General features: G+C 38.2%; 1 protein-coding gene across 1 annotated transcript; it reads left to right on the top strand.

The window, feature by feature from the left end:
- The first annotated feature begins 17,291 nt into the window (after positions 1–17,291).
- On the top strand, positions 17,292–18,663 carry LOC121052455. The gene is made up of 5 exons (XM_040517522.1): positions 17,292–17,385; positions 17,498–17,605; positions 17,718–17,787; positions 17,865–17,963; positions 18,278–18,663. The coding sequence occupies exons 1-5, from the start codon at positions 17,324–17,326 to the stop codon at positions 18,362–18,364; spliced, it is 426 nt and encodes a 141-aa protein (XP_040373456.1). The 5' UTR covers positions 17,292–17,323; the 3' UTR covers positions 18,365–18,663.
- Positions 18,664–19,726: the final 1,063 nt, after the last annotated feature.

The following is a 19,726-nucleotide window of genomic DNA, read 5'->3' as shown; positions in this document are numbered from 1 at the left end:
TTGACAGCTGCATCTATTGCCATGTCAACTTGAAATAAATTTGGAGTCATGTTTACGACTCTTAAGCTGTATGGTTAATTTTTTGATATTATCCACCCAACTCTTTTTAATTAAATATAAATATGAAACTAGTACAAATGCTTCTTGTAATATGACTTGATACCTGGTGTACGTGCAACCCAAGTCTTTAATGAGCCTTACTTATTAGAGATTTCCTTTGGTTAGGTCAAATGTGACTTAGACAGATGGTCTTGTTTTCAGTTCGAGGGCCAGAGCTCTCGTGTATGTATTGATTTAGACTTTGGTATGGTAGTTTGATGATTAACCAATGGATTTATCTTTTTTTTCTTTTTCTAAAAAGATTTCAAATCTAGTGACATAGTTAAGTAGTTAAATTAGGGACAATATAAAGGATAATACTAGTGGACTAAGCGGATAGCACTTATACGTTGTTTATCATGATATTGAAGAGGGTTTTTTGTGTATACCACCTATTTTATTTCTTATTTTGTTAGAATTATTTATCCGTTGTTTATCCAACTTACAAATATATTATTGATATGATAATTTATTGCATGTGAGCCTTCGTGATGGTGTCTCTCTTGAAGAGTGTTAAGTCTTACAAATAAAAAGTGAGAAACTAAATAAAAAGTGAGAAACTAAAGTAGGAATTATAAGCGGGTTGTTAACTAATGATTGCATTGAGACATTTGTAATTGAACTCTAATATGATCAACGCATCATTTCCTCATCATTCAATATAATTTAAAGCTCGAAAAATATCGAACTTCTTTATTGTTGGTTAAGTTTTTTTTTTTTTTTTTGCATCTTTTCTATGGCATGTAAGTTACTTAAACACAATTTGTTTTTAAAAAGCCTACTCACCTAAGGGATGGTTTTTATACTTCAACTAATTTTCTTGTCTAATTATATTAAACACTAATCATTCTCCACACATGCTTTGCATGTGCAAGTATTTTTTATTTTATTTTTTCAGAAATAAAAAAGAAAACTGTCAGAAGATAGTGGGAGTAAAAAATTGGTTGTGAGTTTTTTTTTTAAATTTTTAAATTTTTTTTAATAATAAAGATATATTTTGTAAATATCATAATTGTCCTTGTGATTTAATTAATTCTCAAAGTTTTTTAATCTTCTAAGGTCATTTTTGTCCAAATTTTTTATTTTAGCTAACAAACTATCTTTTTTTAATAATAGTATAGATGTAGTCAACCCACACGCACGTACACAACTTTCAGTGTGTTTCAGGTCAGAGCTTTGAGTACGCTAGTGTTCGCTTCCTCTCATGTGGCTGATTTGCCGCTACCGACAGGCTCCAGCTCCCCTAATACCCGTCAAGCTTGTTCTTCTTGAGTTATCTGTTTCTCGTATTGTTGTAGAACTTAAGGCCCCATTCTCGAAAAACAATCCTTTTCAGATTATGGGTCATCTTTCATGAAGCAGGGGATTTTGATGCATCTATCATACATGTACATACTCCTTCCATTCTTGTGGTATTGCCTGACCTGGAAGAAGTGATGACTGTAAAAAATTATATCGACGTGCAGTTGAGTTTGTTGCCCAAAAGAATAATCGGCTCTTAATTAAGAAGGCTAGGGGAAACCGATGGGTAGTGCTAAGTTTCTTTATGCTGCTTCAGTCAAAGCCATGAATGCTTCTCCTAATAAGAAGAAGGAATCACCTCTGAAGAAGACGAAGATTTATGCTTTGAAGTTGCAAGACATGGCCACCTCAATTGAGTTTGTTCAACACTTCAATTTGAGGTGGTAGCATAGTTTTAGTATTCACTTAGTTTGACTTGAGTATATGGGTTGTTTGAAACTTACCCGTCTATTCTCAGTTTAAACGTACTGTGTCTTTTCATGAGGTCTTAAGCGTATGAAGTGTAATTTTTACATTTGAGAGTGCATCTATTGAGGGACCACTTACCATGCATGGTATGTTCTTGTGTAAGATGATTAATAATTTACTACCAAAAAAAAAAAAAAGATGATTAATAATTGACGTTTCTCCTAAAAAAAAAAAACATATTTTTCACTTTTACCTAGCTCAATGAAAGAGGAAAACGCTCACATCAAGATGCTTTGTTTAGTACTTGGTTAAACACAATGTCACAATGTAGCTCAGACTGATAAAGAAGTATACTTGGCTCCACGTTCAAATCTTATTATAGGTAAAAGAAAGATATCATTATGATTAACCACTAATCCTAAAACAAATCACTGCCAGCAGGCATGCATGATATCTAGATTGGAAAATGAAAACATGCATGTATGTCCAAAGTACACATCAGATGGATCTGTGTCATTTAGCGAAGGAAGATTCATTAACTATGCGTCTATGTGGAGGCCCCATGTGTGTTTCTCTTGCCCAGGCCAGGCCATTACTGTACAAAGACGATAATGGTAGATGCCTTGCCCAGCTAGCTTGTGAAGTTGACTATTCAGGGATTAGCTGATCCATCATTGAACACGTTATATATAGTCGGGGCTTGAAACTAAATGTTGTCCTTCAATAGTCCTCGCCATGGATCCCCCACCAGTTCACATTATATATCAATGTGTGGTTGGTTAAGAATTCAGAATTCAGATCGATCGCCTGCACACGTGGATGCATGCACGACGATGTTATTATAATACGTAAGACTTATTCCAGATTCGTAGTCACCAGGGAATGGAAGAGAAGAGACGGAGAGAACGGTAATGGATATGTCTTCATGGCCCTGTGTTGTTTGTTGTTTCTGGTCCCTGCTATATATTCTTTGCACCAAAAAAAAAAAAATGTTCGAGTGATTATCAAAGGTCTCAAAAAATTAAATTAGTTCTTACTTGTAATAAAAAATAGAAGTTCGATGACCAAATGACTTTCCAATTTAGTTTGTTTTTGTTAAAGATGTTTCTCAAATGATTATTTAGAAAATGACTCCAACAGAAGAGCATTGAGAAAGATTGGTGGAGAAAATTAATCAGTCATTAGAGATTTAGAGATGGCTGACATTCCGCAGTAGTCTCATCTCTCTCTATAATTGTTTAAGGGTATCATCATTTTCATGTTCCCCATACATTAAATATATTCGAGGTTTAATTGAACTATTTTGCAAACATTTTTTTATGGTATATTAAGTTAACAATGAGAAATTTTCTCGATGAAGTATCTCACTTGACAGAAAATAATACTGCTAATGGTAGTCATATATGAGATATATGTAACATGTTGGTAAGTTATAATTTTAACATTGTAAAACTCATGAGTTTGATTCTCACTAAATATGTAAACATAAGGTATGCTAAATATTTTTTAAAGAAAAAGAAAAAAAAGACTCATCGGATCCAAAACCTGGCATAGGATTCTTGGCTGTGAACGAATGTGTGACTTTCTGGTGCAACCCAAAGTGCAATTTGGTTGGACTAGTCTTCCTTAGTTTAATTTGTGCAGGCTATCTCGCTGTCAGCTATAATCCTATATACTGTACCAATATCCTCACTGCATAATTCATTCGATCTGGAGCCACATGACAGGATCACAGAGCTGGCACGACCCTATACCGAACCGTCCCCATCCACGCAATTTTATCAGACCCTCCAATCAGTGATTCAGAATCACATCACAACACATCCTGGCCGTCCAAAACGATTTTGCTTTTGGCTGGAAAAAAGTACTATAAGTTCTATAATGTAGTTCGATGAAGTGGTTAATCATAACCTATAAGTTTTAGCAATGAGACAAAAAGTTTGTCTTTATAAAACCGGCTTTTGGGGAACCATCGGCAAAAGGCTCATAACCCGGCCATGGTATCCCTATGCATATATTGTATGTAGCTCGCGCGCTTATTAAATCTCTTTATGTCAATAATGGATAGATTGTTTATTTTGCAGCGACAGGCGGGGTGAGCATATGGATGCACCAATGTCACCGCGTACTCATTGCTGCTGATTATTGCAGCAACCAAAAAGAACAGAAAAGAAAAGAAGACAATTGGGCATGCATGGATATTGAAAGAGATATGGCCGTTCTTTATTTATTTATTTTGGTCGAAGATATGGCCTTTATTCATTACTAGCTTCTAGTACAATTAGAATTCCAATTACCACAGTTATACTTGGAAGGAAAATATCAAGAGTAATATCAGCTGGTTTCCATTATAGGTTACAAGTATGTAGTACGTATCCTTAACCGACCTAGGCAACCTTTATGGCTTTAGAGCAAGTCCAGCGGTGTGTGGTGACCGGCCTCTAGCTGGAATTAACGACGTGGTGACCATGAAGAAGCAAAAAGAAGGTTCCAACGACCCAAGCTTGATCAGCCAAAGCTTGGCTTTTCCTGACCAAGGCCAAGAAATTGGCGAGGCCCGTGACATATATTTTGACCCAAGCTTCGCCAGCTGCTAGCTCGGCCCAGTACCCCTCGTGGCTGACGTCAGCGAGGTCGATGGAGAGAGAGACGTGATGAAGGGCGCGCGTGCTACCCAGATATTTATCGCGTAGCGCCGAAATTGGGTGAAACGAGTGCTGCGCGGTATTTTATCGCGCAACGACAATTAATGGGACAGAAGGCTACGACGTGGTAGAGAGCCGTTGCGTGGTTTGGATTTTTAAAGCCAACGGTCAATTAATCGGGGCCGTTGGTTTCAATTAATATCCAGACTGGATGGCAATTAATTAATATGTATGTATATTAAATCAAACGGTAACAAAACGATACAAAAAAAAATTGTAAAAAATTCTAAAAGTTTCTCAATAAATACCTACCATTTATTTTACATCTCACATCCAAAAAATTATATTTCATATTTACACAAAGTTGTTCTTCCCCCTCTTCCTATAGCTCTCATCTTCCAAATTTTTTTATATCCAATATGACCAAACAAAGGGAAAACACACGTCCAGTGGTCGGACAAGGGGGAGATCAAAGTGAAGATGGAAATGCCGAATCCGGAAGGAGATGGACAAATGAGGAAGATGTTCAATTGTGCAAGTCTTGGAAATATGTAAGCCAAAATTCGACTTTGGGTAAGGATCGAAAAAAAAACAAGCTATGGAGGGGCGTGAAGCAACACTTGGCCACAAATTGGAGTGGAAAGGGCCGATCTTCTTTATCTTTGACCGGAAGGTGGAAAATTTTGAAGATAGAACTCTTTGAATGACATTGTGCATTAAGGCAAGCTCGTAATTGGTACAAGAGCAGTTTGAATGCAGTTGATGATGTATGCATATGTTGATAAATCATTTAATTTGTTGATACATTATAGTTAAATATTACTTAATAAATAATGTAGTAATTATAATATCGTTATAATTGTAGTAATTGTTTTTCATTGTAATACGACATACATTATAATTAGGACTAAATTCAGTTTGCATAAACTTTGGGGCAAACATCAGTTTGGTCCATGACCTTTTTTTTTTATCATGATGGTCCTTACACTTCTATTTTTAATCACGCACGTCCAAAATTCAAATTTGTCTCCAAAAATGACGTCAGATGCTGAGCTGGACTCGACAGCATGGCCTACTTTTCAAACTTTGAAGGGCATAATGGACATTTTAACCCAATAATCTCAAAAAATAAAATTAATAAATAATAAACCCCATAATTCTTTTATTTTTATTTTTTAAAACCCATAATATATGGGGCTTGGCTCAGATCCACGTTTCCTATCCCTTGGATCAAATCCAGTTCTTCCGTCCCCGCTTCTCTTCTCCCCCGCCGACGACACCTCTTCTCTTCTCTCCTACACTTGAAAATTGCAGAAATCTTGTTCTCTTATCCGGGAGAAGGACCGTCCGATTTGGGTTGTTGGAGTCGTTGTCGATAGAGATGACGCGGTGGAGCTAGATTCCGGCGAGTTAGGCCTAGGCCAGGCCCTGTTCGGTGAGTGAAATTTTGTTGTCCGGGGTGGTGGTGTAGGCGGCCATGGTTGTAAAGAACAAGAAAACTAAGATGAAGAATATGAAGGTCTCCCGCCTCCCATGCATCTTTCTAATCTGATCGGGTTCCTCATTTCCTTGAATTTCACTATGAGTGTGCAAATGTGAAATGTGTAGCGGTGGTGCTCTGTTTGTTTTGGTCTCAGATCCATCCTCATCTTCCTCTCCGCCAATCTCGTCGACTTCTTCATCCTAAAAAAAACTCAAATTCGAGCAACTCTAATTGACACCCACCGACGATGACACCACCTCAAAAATCTCAAAAACTCCCCCAATCAATTTTCGAAGGTAACCCATTTCTAAAGCTTTCATCTTTCTCTTATGGGTTTCTTTCATTTTGGCTAAAGTTTCAATCTTTGGTTATGGGGTTTTTTTTATTTTTTTAATGCAGGTTAGCTCAGTTATGGAATTTGGGTTTTGGACCTTTGTGGAATTTTCCAGTGGATGAGTTGACTTGCCGGCGGGTTACTTCTTGGAGGTAGAGGAGAAATCTGGTTTTAATGGTGAAGGCGAATTGAATTTTGGGTTTGATGATTTGGGTGGCGTAGGTGAAGTGAAATTTGGTTTTGATGGTTTGGATGGTGGTGGGGATGCCTCTGGAGAGTACAGAGAGAATGGGTTTGGGGAGATTCGGAGATGAGGGAGAGGAGAGAATGTGTAGTCGGAGACTAGTTTTGATCGTGAAGAGGATTGAGAGTGGGAAGTGAAGTACGAGAGGAGGGTTGGGTTGCACTCATGGTGTGGGTTGGGTGGAGCTATGAAGGAATTTGGGTTTTTGGGGTTAGAGAGAGGGTTATGGGATTTAGGAGAGGAGGGCAGATGAGAGGAGGGTAGTTTGAACATTTCCTCAAAAATTAGGGGACAAGTCTAAAAAGTGAGTCATGTTGTCGGGTCCAGCTTAGCATCTGACGTCATTTTTGGAGACAAATTTGAATTTTGGACGTGCGTTATGAAAAATAAAAGTGTAAGGACCATCATGATTAAAAAAAGAGGTCAGGGACCAAACTGATGTTTGCTCCAAAGTTTGAGGGGGCAAACTGAATTTAGTCATTATAATTAAAATAATTACTTGATAAATAATGACGTAATTATAATGGTGTTTATATTTGTACTAATTGATTTTATTGTAAAACAGTGAGATACTTTGTTATTAAATTTAGGGAAAATTGCATAGTCAGTGTCTGAAGACTCTGAGGACTGTCAAAATGATACCTGGACTTGAAAACATATCAATGTGATACCTGGACTTATAATTTGTTGTCAACGCTGTACCTACATCAAGTTTCTGTCACTGCTCCGTCAATTTTGACCACGTGTGACACACGTGAGGCTGAAAATGAGGGCAAAAATGACATTTTTACTCCATCAAATTCTAAATGAATAAATTCAAAATTGAAAATAAAAGAAGAATAAATTATTACATTGAAAATAAAAGTTAAATAACAAAATCCCCCCCTCTTCCGCCCCCACAGCTTCAGAGTTCTCCTCCTCTGCCGCTGCCATCACTTCAGTAACAACAGCAGCAGAACCATCAGCAACCGGCGCCGTCTCTCGTTCTCTCCTCCGACGCCCCTATATACACCATTGATCGGAAACTCAGACCCCGCTAGCCCCCACTCTCAGATCACAGCTCCAATCCCACCCAGCCATCCCTCCCCGTCGTTTCCAAACACCAGCCGCAATTCAATTTCAAAGAACCAAAGAATGAGAAAAGCAAAGTTTCTCCCTTGTTCGATTCATAGAAAACACAGAACCAAGTCCAACTTGTTTCTACAAAATCATTCAACCCATTTCAAGTCCTCTCGATAATGTGTGGAGATGCTATTATTTCCGTTTTCATCCCGTCGACTCGGTCCCGGCGAGTCACCGCCGACCTGAGAGCATGAAGATTGAACGCAGAGACGCCATGCAAGTGTAAATTGGGTTTTGAATTTGTGATCAGAAGTGGTGGTGGTGTTCTGCTGATGGGTTTGAAGCCCACAGTTTATGTTTGGTTTCTGCTGCTATTAGTCTCTTCCCTTCTTTCGGTTTCATCATATTTTGGATCTCCCCTCGACTTTCTCACGATCCCCGTCTCCTCCTCCTCTCTTACCAACTTCATCCTTGATCTATTCGCTATCCACCATGCCTCCAAATCCCTAGTACTTATCTTTTTCAAACCATTCAATTTCTTTTCTCGGCAATACATCGAGCAATTTTGAAAGATTATAAATTTTCACAATTTCGATTTTTTTTTTAATACTTTGGATTACGGATTTCTTTCTCTGTTCTTAGGATATCAAATCCCATCTGGGTCTTGTTCGAATCGATTCATATTCTTGCAAACTTTGTTTTTTGGATTTGTGGGTTTTGTCTCAAAACATGGGAGCGAAGCTGGGAATGCTCCATTATGTATTGGACCATGCGTATGGCGCATTCATACACAGAACCAAGATTAGCCCTCAGTTTTCTTCAAGAGGGTGGGGTGGTAAACAGAGGGCGAGGCAATGTCATGAACAGTACCCGTTGGTTCAATCAGTTGGGCGAGTCAGTTTCCAGCTTGACTTAGTTAACCACCATTTTAGAACCCTTTTAGAATGGGGAAGGAGAGAAGAAGAACTGGTCGATGATGAATGAGAAGGAAGAAGAAATTCTTTTTAATTCTTCCAAATATTTCTCTTTCCTTCTTAATTATAGAATTAAGTTAATTATTTATTCATATTAAATCATGGTTAAGATAAAAAATAATTTGCATTTAAAAAAAAAAGGAAGAAAAAAAAGCAAGTTGAGGGCATATCGGTCATTTAGCTCTCATTTTCGACCTCACGTGCGTCACACATGGTCAACTTAACGGCACCGTGGCTGAAAGTTGACATAGGTTCAATGTTGACAACAAATTATAAGTCCAGGTATCACATTGATACGTTTGAAAGTCCAGGTATTATTTTGACAGTCCTCAAAGTCTCCAGACACTGTCTGTGCATTTTTCCCTTAAATTTATTACTTTATAATAGATGACCCTTCATAATGGCGTTTATATTTCTACTAATTGAATTTTTTATTCTTTTTTTTAAATAACATAGCATGAGGAAGCACATAAATTGTGGCATGTCAGGATGAAGAGAAAAAGGAAGACCAAAAGATACAATTTTAAGAGTTTTGATTGTTACGATGTTGTGGAGGGCTTTGCACAATTTAAAGACATCCATACCCATACATCCAGAGGAACATCAACTGAAGGAAGTCAAAAACGCACACACAACCAAATGCTGAAAATTCTTCCATCAACTTGGACATGGATGTAGATGAGGTAATTGCCAGTGAAACTGCAGATCCTAATGTGAGGCCTCAAGGAAGGAAGGCTGCAAAAGAAGCAATTCGGAAAGGAAAAAAGTAGTGAAGGATCAAAGTCCTTTGTCAACCGCTATCTCGAGTATAGTGAGCAACCACAAAGAGGCAACCGCTGACAAGAAAAAAACTCGATGAGGAATTTGCTCGAAGTCTGCAAGAGGAAAATCAACGAGCATGTATCCGATTGCAAATGAATATGCGAAAAGAGGCATTCCAAATTCAAGAGATGGAAGAACGAATTAAGAAGAGGGAAGAGTGAATTATGGAGATGGATACAAGTCAGATGATGCCAACTAAAAAGCGTTATTGGTCAAGAAAGCAAAAGAAGATAGCGGAGAGAGAAGATTTTGAAATAAACGGTGGGTCAAGTTTTCAAACACCTTCTATAGGTGGATACTATCCGCAACCCAATTTTGGTGATGCATTCCCACAACTAAATTTTGGTGGTGGATTCCCACAACCTCCTTACCCTGATGGATTCCCACAACCTTCTTACCCTAGTGAATAGTATCCCCAACCACCTTACCCCAGTGGATCTCCTACACAACGACACTTTTCACCTTTCTTTACGGGTGATTCCACCCACCATCACCCTAATGATGACCCTTCAAACACAAATTGGATTCCTAGAGAGGATGAGGATCATGATGAGAATAATTAGGTGATTACGCATGTTGTGTAATTGTATTGTACTTATTCCTAGTTTTTCAATTATGTAAGTATAAATTTTATGAAATAAAAGTTGTATTTGAAAATTGAATTTATTAAAGCACACAACTTACATTAAAAATCATAGCACATAAAAAACATAATACAAGCCAAATTAAAAGCACACAAACAATAAGAAAAAAAATAAAAAAGCAGAACTCAATCGGTCAGACTTTGGCTAGATATTAGCCAATTATTCAAACATGCGAAGTGGAGCAGGATGAAATGAGGCAGGCAATTGACGATGGGGTTGCGAGAAGGATGGAACTGGAGCGAGCACTCGCGATGGAGGAATCTCGTCGTCAGGAGGTCAAGGACACTGTTGACCCCTTGAGGGAGTCAAACTTGGACCTGACTGGCAAGTTGCAGCTGGCCGAGGTTGGTCTGAGGGCCTTGGAGGAGGTCAGGGCCTAAGTTGACGTTGTCGAGGAGCGGCTGCGAGAGTTGGCGAGGCAGGTCAGGGAGCGCGACGCCGAGTTGGAGCTGCGTGGCGCCGTCTTGGAGAGTTTGGCTCCCTACCCTGATCATGTGGCGGAATTGGAAGGACAGGTTGGTACCTTGCAAGGAGAAGTTGACCGCCTTAGGGTTTTCAAATGCCAGGCTAGCGAGAGGGAGGTAGAGTTGGAGCAATTGAGGAAAGAGTTGGCGGAGCAGCGGACTCGGGCTAGTGACTTTGCCGAAGAGTGCCTTCGACTGCGTGTCGTCGCCGAGACCCAGGGTGATAAGCTTAAGAAGGCCAAACGAGAAGGCGCGGATAAGGCGGTGGATCTCTATCTCCGGTCGGCACCCTTTCAAGAGAAGATGAATAAGGCCTTCTCGGATGGGGCCTTGCACTCAATTCGTGACGGTATCGCCGCTGGATGGATTGATCATGAGAAGATGGTATGTGATATGCAGGCGAAGAAGGCAGCGCAATTGCAAGCTAGCGCCGGTAGTGGTGGTCGAAGCGTTAGGATTGTGATCTGTGAGCCAGCTACTGTAACAGAGCATGTCTCGAGCCAATCTGGCGATCGCGAGGCCGAGAGTGTTATCTGCGAGTAAGGGGAGGCACAAGTGGATACCGAGAGAGGGTTGTAGGGCGAGAATGTTGGGGAGAAAACTAGAATGGGGGAGCGAGATCGAGTAGGGAGCAGGTGCGCAGTGCCGAAGGCGAGATTTAGCCAGCAACTGGAATCCGGCGGCCGGTGACCGGGCTCTAGTGAAGTCTCCTCTGGTTTCTCTCTCTCTCTAAGTAACAAAGAGGTGAGGGTAAAATAGTCTTAAAAAAAAAACTTAATGAGGTATTACGGAAGTCTTCCTTAGAGTGTTTTGGGTAAGGGAGAATTAAAAAAACTTAATGGGGTAAGAGGAAAAAATATCCCTAGAAATGGGGTAAATGGATAAAAACTTATGGCTCTATTCATATAACTGAGAAGTACACAGAATTGGGTCGGGTCAGGCGGAGACTGACAACCTGGTTAATTTGACAACGGTGACAAGGAGGTTATTGAAGGAGATGATCGATTCCGGCTACTGTTAAGTTCGACTTGAGAGTTCTGGTTGGAGACAGAGTGGCGTTGCAGTTCACAAATGGTGTGGCAACCACAACACGAGATCCGGATAATAGTCGAGCAAGTGTTAAGAAGAAACTGTACGTTCACCCTGATTGAAAACTGTCCTATGGAGTCGGTAAATCTCACTCGCAATCAAAACACCACTGCCTGTTGATCCTCAACACTGGACCGCAACATCTACTGATCTACATATGCATGTTCAAGAGATCAATATAATGGGAGAGGATCCTCTCCTGACCTATTTTTTCACCTGAGTTTACTGACCTTTTCATCATAAATCGACACGTGTCCAATAATACATCTAATGGTCTAAGATTTCACCTGCCTTTGTCTTTTGTCCATTCAACTGCAAATTCAACTCCAGCTTGAGGACCTTACAGGATATGTGTGAATCGGTCCAAACGACAAGAAAAGTGATGATGAATTACACTACTACTCGATCTCTTATTGTTTCTCACAATCCTATGATTTCCTTTAGTTACTCATTTCCCTAATCTTATAAGTTCTAACTCTACCTTTTCCAGATCTGATTAACTGGCGAAATCTCTTGGTCTCTCTTTCCAATTCTCCCTCAACTCTATATCATTTCAAGTCTGTACATATCATTTTTAGTAGGGGTGAACGCGGGTCGGCCCAACTCGGTTTTGGGCCCAAACCAAGTCCGACCAGAACTTATCGATTAGGCCAAAATCTGGACCGAGAACCGAAGAAGAATGGGCTGGGCCAAAAATTTTGGGTTACTGAATTTTGAATTTGGCCCATTTCGGGGTCGGTTTTAGATGGGCTTTTTTGGCTAGTGAATGATTTTATGGGCTTTACTCTTATCTATTTTATTCATATTCTTAATTAATTGATCCAATTTATTATTTAGCAACCAAAGCAATAAACCTGATGAACAATAAAACCCATTTTCTGGGCTTCAAGTTCAATAATGAGCTTAAAAGTTCTGTAATCTGGGGACATAATTAATTATGGGCATTATTATTACAAACAAAAAAACCATTAATTCTGGGCACACTAATACAACCCGTTATGAAGCAAATCAAGTAAAACGCAAAGCTAAATAACAACAACAGGATCAAAGCTTGAAGCATATACAACTAATCATACAAACTGTTAAGCAAAGAAAACAATACAAAAACAAACATACAAATCTCAGCAAACAATCCAAAAAATAAAACTCAGAAGGTTAATACTAATATCAACAAACATACTGAGAGCCAATGTTCATAAGAAAACAAGATTAATAACAAGAAGAAAATGTCAAAACTTTAAACATTCTCAATTCCCAAATCGCATCGAAAAAAAAAATCCGATTGATGAGGGAGAGAGATCAGAGTCGTCGATTAACTACGGTAGACGGATCTAATGAAGGACATGGACTCATCTATTCTTGAAGAACGTGGCTTGGGCCTGATTTTTATGGAAGATGGTGAGACTTGAGAGAGAGAATGAGATATGGGAGAGAGAGATTAGAGTGAGGCCGTGAGAGAATGAGGCAGCTCCTTTAGGATTATAAGCATTTATATGAGCTGGTTGAGATCGTGTGTGGCAAGGTGCAACATAAACAAAACTCATCCAATAAGAAAGAGACAACACATTGAAATAATATTTATGTATTTAAATTCGGTCAATTCGGTTGACTTCGGCTGGTTTGAAGTGCTGAACCGGTCCGGTTCTGCTGATGAGTTTTTCAGTGCATTTTATATCCAGTTCAGTTACCGGACAGTTTTTCCGGTCCGTTCGGCTGGTTTTTGACTCCCGGTTCGGTTTATGCCCAGCCCTAATTTTTAGTATCAAATATTCCACATTTAACAATTAACATTATGATGAATTCACGACCGGTTTAGCAAAAGACAGTATTTGTGAATTCAAGTAGCTAGTTATTGTGCTCAACCTGCCCTTTTAATTCTTTTGTGCAGTAACAAATTTACATAATATAAAAGGATGACAATCATAAATAATGGGTTATTTGAGATTGCAATCAAATAAAAGTTTCAATCTTTATTCATTAATCAAAACCAACAAAGTTTTTCAATCTAGGTAATCCATTCAAGCTAACAAGCAGAAGATAATTATTTCTGAACATAATGGTCTTGGTGGTGTGGAAACCCAGGAACCAGATCCGGGAAAATAAGAAGATTGAGATGGTAGAGAGAGAGAGAGAGAGAGAGCACGCAGAAGAAGAAGATAGGAATGAGAATGTTTTGATCTTGTTTCAACCGTAGGATGAAGCTGTAAAAGATAGAATAATTACAATAATTTATAGCAGCCGTTAGATGTGTTATTGGACACGTGGCGATTTATGATGAAAAGGTTAGGAAGCTCAGGTGAAGGAATAGATCAGGAGAGGATCCTCTCCCCAATATAACTCGTTATTTTACGAGATAGGCTTTTAGCCTGGTGATCAACATGCATAAATAATCAACTAATTTCGTTCACTCATCATGATCATCAGGGGAACAACTCAGTTGATTATTTATGTTGCACTAATTGGTAATTAATTATCTTACTTGCGAATGGTGGGTTAACAATGACGCCACCGGAACCAACAGTGACATTGCCATTGGCAGTGCAAAAGACGGTGCCTCGGATGCTTATTAGAGTCATTAGACAAAGACGATTGCTGAAAGGCCTCTAAGCACTATGCCAAAAAATGCTTCATACCATACCCCTCAGACGACAGAAGACCTTTTTTCTGTTGTCTGATTTTTTTGAACGTCTTCAGACAACAGATTTAACTATTTATGTCGTCTAAATGGTATCAAAATCAACACCAATTCAACTTTTTCAAGTTTGTTATAATTTAGAGAATTCAGACAACAGATTCTGTTGTCTGAGTAAAGGGAAAAGTTTATCGGGACAAAATTTTTTTTTGGTTGAACGTACTAAAACTTAATGTGAACTATTTGCAAAAAAAAAAAAAAAAAAAAAAACAGCCGATGCCTAGCCTATACCCGAGTTTTCTCAACACTTAGTCAAAAAAACATGAAGTTTCTTTCTCAACCCTAACCACACGACAGCCGACCTCCTCTTCATCACCCTCATCCTCCGCCTCCGCTCCCATCCTCCTTCTCCGGCTCTGACGCCGGAGCTCCGCGGAACTCCACACTCCCGATCCAGCTTCTCTCTCTCCTTGGAACTTCCAACCCGTCTCGGCGTGAGGCATCTCTGCCTCTCCGGTCTTTCAAGCCCCACCCAGCCCACACCGCCGAGCTCCTTGCCCAGCAACCTGCAACTAGCAAACCAGTCTCCCGGTCTCCGGTCTCCGATCTCCACCTCCAGCCCTCCAGACTCCCTATCCAGCTTCTCTCCTTTCAACTCTGCAACTAGCAAACCCGTCTCCGGTCTCCGATCTCCGAGGTATCTCTCTCTCCCTCTCCGTCTTCTTCTCCTCCTGGACAGTCCACTCCTCCTCAGCTCCTCTTCTTCTCTTCTTCTTGACTTCTTATTAATCTGAGCTTCTGATTCTGATTGGTTTCGTGATATGTAAATTGTGTTCGATTTGTCATTTGTGGCTTTCGATTTGATATTGTATTCTTGTTGGTTTTGAACTAAGGTAATGGTATGGACGGATGGACCGTATGGTCAATTTGTTGAAAATTGAAATGGTTGAAAATTTGAAATGGGTTCGATACTTCAATTTCCTTTTGAGTTTTGACTCAGGGGTGGATTACAAATGGGTTTGAGAGTGTTTGACACTGACTGTTTGATAACTTGATTAGTTGATTTCCATTTTAATGATTTAATTAAGATAACTTCTTCTTGAATTGCAGACTTGCAGTTTGTAACTCGGTCACTGTCTCACTGAGGTTAGTGGTTAGTGAGGAGAAGCTCTCAGAAGCAGAAGCCACAAGCCCACAACTTCATTGAGAAACGATGAAAAAAAAAAAAGGTAAATACTTCATTAAATATTTAAATTTTGCTATTTTGATAATTGTATCGGCATTATTCTCATAATTGTAATTTTAGGTGTTACATATATGTGAATTATAATTGTATTGGCATAAATCATAATAGATTAATGGCATTCCAAGACAGCAGCTTTAGTCCATTTTTTGTAAGTGAGAAACCTGGGTAGTCTATGACATCAAATATGTACACATGGTTGTTTATTTTCCTAAACCAATTTGATTGAGATCTGTAGTAGCATGATCGATGTTTTTGGACTTCAAATGGTTGAAGGTCTGTTGTAGAGATTTTTAAAGTTTCTTTGAAGGGGGAATGTAATGTTTGTCTTACTCTTAACATGGATCATACTTATATGTGAGCAGGGAAGATTATACTAGTTTGATGAGTTTTTAACTTTTGATTAGTTGTTAATCTTGGTTTCTGTTTTGATCACTGCTGTTCTGCTGCAGATTTTGAAAATTAACAAGCACTCTGCTGCACTCCTCAATGGAAGACAAAGTCAGTTTGGTCGGGTTATTGGATCTCATGTTAAGGACGAATTGAAGAACTCAAATTGGTTTTGAACAGCAAACTAAATAGAAAAGGTAATTGGGAAATCCATATTTAGAGTTATGTGTTGTTGGTTAATTGTCCAGATTGTGATTTTGTTAATGATTTTGTGTTGTAAATTGCATATTGATACTTGGTCGTACTCAAAATCACATAATTGGTGTAGTTGAGGAGTTGACAATGCTCTGCTGACAATGCTCTTCTTGCAGGTTTGGATTCAAGCTGAATTGGTTTAGTGCTGATTGTTTTTTCTGGCTCAAGAGACAGGTATCATCGATCGTTTTTCTTTGCCTATTTCTTCCTATTTGATTCTCATCTTTTTCGTTTTCTTCTATTGCATCCCTTGATCTGTGTATATACTCATGGCATCAATCTTGTGAAAATATATACATGATATAGATTTTGATTCTTTTTTTTTTTCCTTCTATTGTTTCCTCTGTTCATATACTCATGGCATCGATCTTGTGAATATGAAGATCACGGGGATTATTGATTAATTTTGATTCTGACTTTTATGTTTATATTTGTTGAAATATATGCCCTTTCTGCTGTCCATTTTTAAGATTCCATTACTTCTGCTAGGTTCACTCATCTATCCTTCATAGTTGTCTTTAACTCTGAAAGAATAGAGTACAAAGGACATTTTGTGGTTTGGTCATTTATTCATGTGGGTCTTCTTTTAAGGTGCTTTTGATACTTGTTTAATATATGCATATATCTACTGTTACGTTACTATGCACTAGACTGGAGTCTTTTAATCATGGTCGAAGGTCTATTTGTGCAATCTGAATTTGTTGTATACTACATACTACTGATCATGTTTTTTTTTTTTTTTTGCTGTTGGTGCTATGTAGTGAAAGCTTGGAGTTAGGCTCATTAGGCAAGCATTAATTGGAAGCGGATGATTGGCTTAGCTCTAACTTAAACAAATTGAGGTAAGCATTTATAATCATCACAAAGTTCTTTCTTCATTTAATTTTTGTGAACTTTCTGTTCTAGAAGCACATGAATTATTGAAATTTTATACTTCTGGTTTAGCATGTTTCATTTTGTGTTATAGAATTGAATGTTCTTCATGGAGTGAACTATTTTCTACTAGAGTTAGGTTCTACTAGAATTGAATGTGTGGTGAAGTTGTTTAATAGTGATATGTACATTTTTAAGCTTTCTGAATTGATGGTGATAATATAGTTCCTAATTGTATAATGTGTTTATATATAAGATGGATAAATCATGGATGCATGCTGATAGAAGATCATTGAAGTTTAAGATAGGACTTGAAGACTACTAAATGGGTGTGGAAATCCCACTGAACGGGCACGGTCTATGTCAAATCGGTACATGTTAGGGAAACCGGGGCAAATATTTTTGGTTCCATATAACTCAGGGTATGTAATCAGTATTACTACAATGTTAGGCATGTTATATTGCTTGTTGATAGCTTCTATGTATAGATTTAATGGACTTATCAAAAAATAATTTTTACATCTTTTTCTATAGTGCTCATTGGATGTTGTCGGTGGTGAACCCGGATGAAGAAGTCGTGCATTTCATGGATCCGCTAAAAAGGCGACTTTGTGCTGGTGAATGGAAAAGTATTGTCGACAAGTAAGTCTGCTTCCCAAAGATTTTTTTTACCATATTGATCAGTTGATGTTGTTTCTTCATGTACTGAACTTGCTGCTTGCTAATTATAATTTTTGTGATCATCATTTTCAAGCTCTATTAAAATCTTCAATGCCCAAAAGGCTAGGAAAGGAAGGAAAATAATCCAATGGAAGAATCTTGCTGTAAGTTGGTTGGAATTTTTATAGTCTCCATTAAGTCGTACTTCCTCATATGGTTAATCTTAATTTATTATTTTCAGGGTATTCCGGAGCAAACTGATTCTAAGACTTGTGGTTATTTCGTCATGCGTTATATGAAAGAAATTGTGGAGGACAAGAACTTGGAGTATGCTACCAAGGTAAGAATGATCAACTGCATATAGGCATATTTCAGTTACTGAAAGTTACTGAACCTTATTATGTCCAGTAAATTTGAGAAGCAAATGCAGCAAGTCCAGTATAGGCATAATAAGGTTGATTTACTGGACTTGCTGCAAGTAACTTTGAGAAGCAAATGCAACATAATAAGGTACTGGACTTGCTGCAAGTAACTTTGAGAAGCAAATGCAACATGATAAGGTTCATATTATAGGCATATTTCAGGTTTGCTACCAAGTTATAATGGAGTTGCTGCATTTGCATCATAATAACTTGCTGCATTTGCTTGTTTCAGTGGGAAAGGAAATCAAATCTTGCTTACACACAGAAGGATATTGATGTGGTTCGAGCTGAATGGGCAAATCATGTTATGAAGTTCTAACTTTGGTTCTGTTTAAGGTAGATGAGTAGCACCAGGAATTGCTTTTGTGCATTTATATATAATTGATGGAAAGTGTTGATGAACCTAAATTATGCATGCAGTTGCTTTGCCTAGCTACTCTTTCTTTACCTTATAGGTTTTTGACTTAGTGCAATATTAGGTAAATGATCGAGATCGATGAGATGGTTTTTTGGTTCTCTTGATCATTATGTAACTGTTGGCTAGGTTTAGAGTTGGAACTATGGATTGTATTTTGGATGATGTTGATGCAATTAATGAAACGTAGCCATCATTTTCAATGCAGATTTTAGTCCAATTTTATGGTTTTGATGATTGTAAATGACTGATGTTGAAATGGTTGAAAGCCAACAGATATATGCAAGTTTATGTTGTATCAAGAAAATAGAAACAACAGAAACAAATGATCATCTGTTGTTTCTATCAAGTTCAAACAACAGAAAAGTAGAGTTTAAAGAGCTCTCAGACAACAGAAGTAGGTGATTGATATGTTGTTTCTATCACGTTCAAACAACAGAAAAGTAGAGTTCAAATAGCTCTCAGACAACAGAAGTAGGTGTTGATATGTTGTTTCTAGCACGTTCAAACAACAGAAAAGTAGAGTTCAAATAGCTCTCAGACAACAGAAGTAGGTGTTGATATGTTGTTTCTAGCACGTTCAAACAACAGAAAAGTAGAGGTCAAATAGCTCTCAGACAACAGAAGTAGGTGTTGATATGTTGTTTCTACCAACTTCAAACAACAGAACATAACTAAAACAATGGTTGAAAGTGCAAACAAACAACAGAAAAATGAGATTGAATACTACTTCAGACAACAGAAATTTGAGTAAGACTATACTCTAAGTGACATTCAAACAACATAAAAAAACTAAAACTGTAGTTGGAAACCAAATCTAACCACAAGAATCAAAATTATCTGTAGTCCAAACAAATCTCAAACAACATAACTCATGGTATAAATGTTGTTGCATACGAAATCAGTCAACATATAACTGTCGTTGTTCTTCAAATCAGACGACAGAAGCATCAACTAAGCTTAATATTGGTTCAATCAAACGACAGAAACAACAAAATCTCCGTCATCTTACATTAACTACATCGACAGTTATTTTTTGAATCCGTTGATGAAGTGAATTTCCAACAACATTAATATGTAGTTGTATGGTGTTTCAGACGACAGATAGACTCCGATTCTTCAATATTAGGTACTTCAGACGACAGATTACTGTCGTCTGAGTGCATTATCAACGATGGAGAATATCTGTCGTCTGAATGGCTTAGAGACGGCAGCCACCTAGACAACAGATTTTTACTTCATCAGACGACAGATCTGATCTGTCGT

This window comes from Rosa chinensis, chromosome 4 (genome assembly GCF_002994745.2).
Source record: "Rosa chinensis cultivar Old Blush chromosome 4, RchiOBHm-V2, whole genome shotgun sequence".
NCBI lineage: Eukaryota > Viridiplantae > Streptophyta > Magnoliopsida > Rosales > Rosaceae > Rosa > Rosa chinensis.
Note: the sequence above shows the minus strand (reverse complement) of the source record. Positions and strands in the feature narration are given on the sequence as shown.